This window comes from Pristiophorus japonicus, chromosome 19 (genome assembly GCF_044704955.1).
Source record: "Pristiophorus japonicus isolate sPriJap1 chromosome 19, sPriJap1.hap1, whole genome shotgun sequence".
In the NCBI taxonomy this organism is placed as follows: domain Eukaryota; kingdom Metazoa; phylum Chordata; class Chondrichthyes; family Pristiophoridae; genus Pristiophorus; species Pristiophorus japonicus.
In genome coordinates, this window is record NC_091995.1 from 84,759,375 (window position 1) to 84,764,867 (window position 5,493).

The window sequence follows — 5,493 nt, forward strand, 5'->3', positions numbered from 1 at the left end:
TTAACAGTTTCTCCCTGTGATGTGCCTTGAGACATTTTCCCATGTTTAAAGCATTAAAAGAAAGTACGAAAGGCTTGCATTTATAGAGCGCCTTTCACAACCTCAAGAGTCCCAAATTATAGCCAATGAAGTACTTTTGAAGTGCTGTCACTTTTGTAATGTAGGAAACGTGGCAGCCAGTTGCGCACAGCAAGCTCCCAGAAACAATGTGATAATGACCAGATAATCTGGTTTAGTGATAAATATTGGCCAGGATACCGGAGATAGCTCCCCTGCTCTTCCTCGAAATAGTGGTATGGGATCTTTCACCTCAGAGGGCAGATGGTTTAACGTCTCTTCCGAAAAATGGTACCTTCGACAGTGTAGCACTCTCTCGGTACTGCATAGAATGGTTACAGCACAGAAGAGGCCTTTCGGCCCTTTGAACCTGTGCTGGCTCTCTACAAGAGCACTTCAGCTAGTCCCACTTCCCTGCCCTTTCCTAGTAGTCCTGCAATTTATTTTTCCTTAAGGCACATTCCAATTCCCTTTTGAAAATCACGATTGAATCTGCCTCCACGCCCATTTCAGAATTTGTTGAAGCTAGGCCATGTATGACCTCTCAGGTGGGCATAAAAGATCTCGTGGCACTATTACGAAGAAGAGAGGAGAGCAGGGGGTTATCCCCATTGTCCTGGCCAATATTTATCCCTCAACCAACATCAGTTAATCTGGTCATTATCACATTGCTGTTTGCGAGAGCTTGCTGTGCGCAAATTGGCTGTCGTGTCTCCTACATTTGCAACAGTGACTGCACTTCCAAAGGAGTTCTGATGAAGGGTCATCGACCTGAAACGTTAACTCTGTTCCTCTCTCCACAGATGCTGTCTGAATACTTGTAGCATTTTCTGTATTTATTTCAGATTTCCAACATCCGCAGTATTTTGCCTGTGTGGCAAAAAAGTACTTCAATGGCTGTAAAGCGCTTTGGGACATCCTGAGGTCATGAAAGGCGCTATATAAATGCAAGTCTTTCTTTTCCTTTTGTTCTGAATTCGCCTTTTCCCCCCTCTGTGGAAAATCACTGTGTCGTGTCTGCGCTATATTTGGAGTGCTCCAGAATTTGTTAGTTATTTTGAAGTGCAGCGCATGATCTCTCGAACTGCAATGGGTGAATGCCTAGTAACTGTGTCCATGATAGTCTTGTTTCAAGAAGGAACGTTGGCAGAGAAGCCAGTATCAATAGGCTCAAGAGATCACAGCATCATACAGCATAGAAGGAGGCCATTCGTGAACGGCGCTATAGAAATGCAAGTCTTTCTTTTTATTGACGGAGTTGCCATCTTTCGGATGAGACATTAAACCGAGGCCCCGTCTGCTCTCTCAGGTGGATGTAAAGGATCCCATGGCGCTATTTTGAAGAAGAGCAGGGGAGTTATCCCCTGTGTCCTGGGCCAATATTTATCCCTCAATCAACATCACAAAAAAACAGATTATCTGGTCCTTATCACATTGCTGTTTGTGGCAGCTTGCTGTGCACAAGTGGGCTACAGCGTTTCGCACATTACAACAGTGACTACACTCCAAAAAAGTATTTCATTGGCTGTAAAGCGCTTTGAGACGTCGTCCGGTGGTCGTGAAAGGTGCTTTGTAAATCCACTCCTCCTCGAGGTCGGAGCGAAGGAGTGGCGAAAGATTGCAGAGTGACGTGATCAGGGCCCAGAAGAGGCGAGGGCTCAGGGGCAGCACGGGCCAGCTCACACTGCGATATGTGTGCGCACTAGGTCCGTGCAGCAGAGCTGGTCTCCAGCCGTCTTGCCACTGGACCAGGACCTAGCTCTGTCAAGCCCGTGTGGTGGCTGGCGTACAACAGCCACCGCACGTTAAAAAAAATCCACGCACAGGCATCTTCCACCCTTCAGGATGTAGTTCGGGATCCGGAATGTCAGGTCCTTCATTGAAACATCACATTTTGGCATGGAAGCAAGTCATCCTCAATACGAGGGACTGCCTATGATGATGGTTGGCCAGGACACTGGGGATAACTCCGCTGCATTTCTTCAAAATAGTGCCATTGGCTCTTTTATCTCCACCTGAGGTAAGGGTGTCAGATTTCCCACATTACACTCCAAAAGTACTTCATTGGCTGCAAAGCACTTTGAGACGTCCGATGGTGGTGAAAGGTGCTATATAAATCCAAATCTTTCTTTCTTTAAAGACGCTCCTTAAGACCTACCTCTTTGACCAAGCTGTTGGTCATCTGTCCTAATATCTCAGAAAGACGCTATATAAATGCAAGTATGTGTCTTTCTTTCGGGGTGACGAATTATGGTTGTACAACAGTAATTGCCGGTTGTAAAGCGCTTTGAGACGCCCGGTGTTGGTGAAAGACGCTATATAAATGCTAGGGCGAGTCTTGCTTTCTGGGAGGGCGAATTTCGGTTGTACAATGGTAATTGCCGCTTTAACTGCTCCTCCCCCCCCACCCCCCTTCCTGAGGTGGCTGTCGATCCGGGTCCTGGTTGGCCCGGGTGACGTCACGGGGCCGTCCGTCCCTCAGTTGTAAATAATGGCGAGCCGCTGAAGGAGTGCTGGAGCCGAGGTAGGTGGGCCGCCCGGCAATCCCCCGCCATCCTCCCCCGCCCCGGCGCCGAGAGCCACGACAATCCGCGGATCAGCCGGCCCGCGGCCCCTGCTCGGCCGGGAAGGGGAAATGGCAGGCGGTTGGCGTGATTTGGCCGGTTAAATCGGCGGGGAAAAGAAGCCCCCCCCCCCCCGGCCTCCATTCCTCTTCTCACCATTCCCCTTCAACCCACCATTGGGGAGGGCTTCTCATCAACAAGGGGCTGATCTGCCAAAAAAAAAACACTCACTCAAATTCACTTTTTTTTTTCTTGTTTGTGTGTTTTTATTCCCCCCTTTTTTTTAGAGCAAAATAAAAATGGAGCTGAGAGTTGGGAACAAGTACAGGCTGGGGAGGAAGATTGGCAGTGGCTCTTTCGGTGACATATATCTGGGTAAGTTATTGTCTTTGAGAAATATTGTCAAACATGAGATTTGGGGAGGGGTGCAACCCATTTTAAAATCACATTTTATTGGGGGGGAAGAGGGCAAATTGGTGTTTTTCCTCTTTTTTTTTCTATATATGTTTTTTTTTGTGTGTGTGTGTGTTCACAAAGTTATTTTTTTTAAATGGGGCAAGCAAATATTTCATTTTTGGGTGAATTTTAAAATGTGTGTTTTTTTTTTTGGTGATTTTTTATTTTTAAAAACTGGTTTTGAGTCATATATTTTTTTTTAAATACCTCCCTGGGTTTGTGTCCTTTTTTAAAGGAACCAGCTGTTTTTTAGCTCCTCTTGGCTGTGCCTTTTGGAATCTCCCATCGAATATTAATATTCGGTGAATCTTGTCTCAAAAATCTTATTTTCTGAGCGAGGGGTGAAAACTGGTCTGTCTGAACCGCCGTCGAATATACTATTCGGAGGGGTTTGTGCTTATTTTTAAATCTTAGCGTAGCGTGGGGGTAGGGGGGAAATTCTGTCTTTTTTTTTTGCCCTTTCTAATTTATATAGGATTTTTCCTCCTTTTTTATGAAAGCACGTCTCTTGCTCAGGATTGTCGGCTGAGATTCAGGGGGTCCAGAGAGGAGGGTAGCCGGGCGCTGTTTGTTTATCGGGTGTTGGAGGTACGGATGGACGATGGTGGGTACTCTGGAGTATGTGGGGTAAGGGAACGGGTGTGTCGGTTGACTCTTTTTTTCCCCCCCCGCCCCCGCTTCCCTCTTTCTGCTTTTATCGTGCAACCACCAAAGTTCTCCATCGAAAGCGATCTTAATCCTGAGCCGTGTTGTGTCCAGTCAACTATGCCACCTCTCCTGCCGTCCCAGGATAGTGCCGATGTCTCTGCAATGGCCTGCCCCACTGTCCCCCATCAAGATCAGACTAGCCCATCAAACGTCTTCGTTACGTGGTTTTCATTTTTGTTTACAGATAGAGAGAGAGGGAGGAAAGAAACTATTTCTGCTGGTTGGGAAGGCGAGGACAAGGGGGGGGATTAGTCGAAAAATTAGAGCCAGGCTTTTTCAGAAGTGAAATTAGGAAACACTTTTGCACACAAAGGGTGGTAGAAGTTTGGAGCACACTTCGGTAAAAGGCAACTGATGCCAGATCAATTGTTCATTTTAAATCGGAGAGTGAAGCTTTTTTGTTAATCAAAGGGGCAAAGGCAGGTATATGGAGTTAGGTTGCAGATTCGACCGATTGAAGTCTCGGGCAATCCAGGGATATGGTGATCGGGGCGGGGGAGTGAGTGGGGGGGCAGTGCACTTGAGGTCTAAGATCAGCCATGATCTCGTTGAATGGCGGAGCAGGCGCGAAGGGCCGAATGGCCGACTCCTGCTCCTATTTCTTATGTTCTTATCTCATTGACTGGCAGAACAGGCTTGAGGGTCTGAATGGCTGACTGGAGTGCCAAGTTACTTTAAAAGGCGACAGAACTCATTTTATTGGTAAATAATGCGTTCTTCCCAGATATTTTTTGGTTGTGTAGACCGCCCCGATTCTTTGTTGACGTGAAGATCGAGGAGCAGAGTCTTCCTCCCCTGCGAGGGCATTCGTGAGATGTCCTTGATCAGGGGTATGCTACACCCTGGCGTGGCTTCATGAGGGAGGAGATGGCTGAAGAAGCATACCCATTGCATGGGTGGGGGATGCATGGTCACCTTGGCTTGGCCAGATCAAGTGTCTGGTCTTGCAACTTCCTTCCCTCCCTCCCTCCCTCCCTCCCTCCCTCCCTCCCTCCCTCCCCCTCCCTCCCTCCCTCCCTCCCTCCCTCCCTCCCTCCCTCCCTCCCTCCCTCCCTCCCTCCCTCCTTAATTATCCCCCTCCCTCCCACCCTCCCTCTTTCATTCTCTCCCACCCTCCCTCTTTCATTCCCTCCCACCCTCCCTCTTTCATTCCCTCCCACCCTCCCTCTTTCATTCCCTCCCACCCTCCCTCTTTCATTCCCTCCCACCCTCCCTCTTTCTTTCCCTCCCACCCTCCCTCTTTCATTCCCTCCCACCCTCCCTCTTTCATTCCCTCCCACCCTCCCTCTTTCATTCCCTCCCACCCTCCCTCTTTCATTCCCTCCCACCCTCCCTCTTTCTTTCCCTCCCACCCTCCCTCTTTCTTTCCCTCCACCCTCCCTCTTTCTTTCCCTCCCACCCTCCCTCTTTCTTTCCCTCCCACCCTCCCTCTTTCTTTCCCTCCCACCCTCCCTCTTTCTTTCCCTCCCACCCTCCCTCTTTCTTTCCCTCCCACCCTCCCTCTTTCTTTCCCTCCCACCCTCCCTCTTTCTTTCCCTCCCACCCTCCCTCTTTCTTTCCCTCCCACCCTCCCTCTTTCTTTCCCTCCCACCCTCCCTCTTTCTTTCCCTCCCACCCTCCCTCTTTCTTTCCCTCCCACCCTCCCTCTTTCATTCCCTCCCACCCTCCTCTTTCATTCCCTCCCACCCTCCCTCTTTCATTCCCTCCC

General features: G+C 49.1%; 1 protein-coding gene across 1 annotated transcript in view; it reads left to right on the top strand.

The window, feature by feature from the left end:
• Window positions 1–2,504: 2,504 nt before the first annotated feature.
• Window positions 2,505–5,493, top strand: part of LOC139229999 (casein kinase I) — a 65,339-nt gene continuing 62,350 nt past the window's right edge. Inside the window, exons 1-2 of the mRNA XM_070861710.1 lie at window positions 2,505–2,581; window positions 2,909–2,996. Of these exons, the coding sequence (XP_070717811.1) occupies window positions 2,921–2,996 (76 nt within the window). The 5' untranslated portion in view covers window positions 2,505–2,581; window positions 2,909–2,920. The remainder of the gene's footprint in view (window positions 2,582–2,908; window positions 2,997–5,493) is intronic.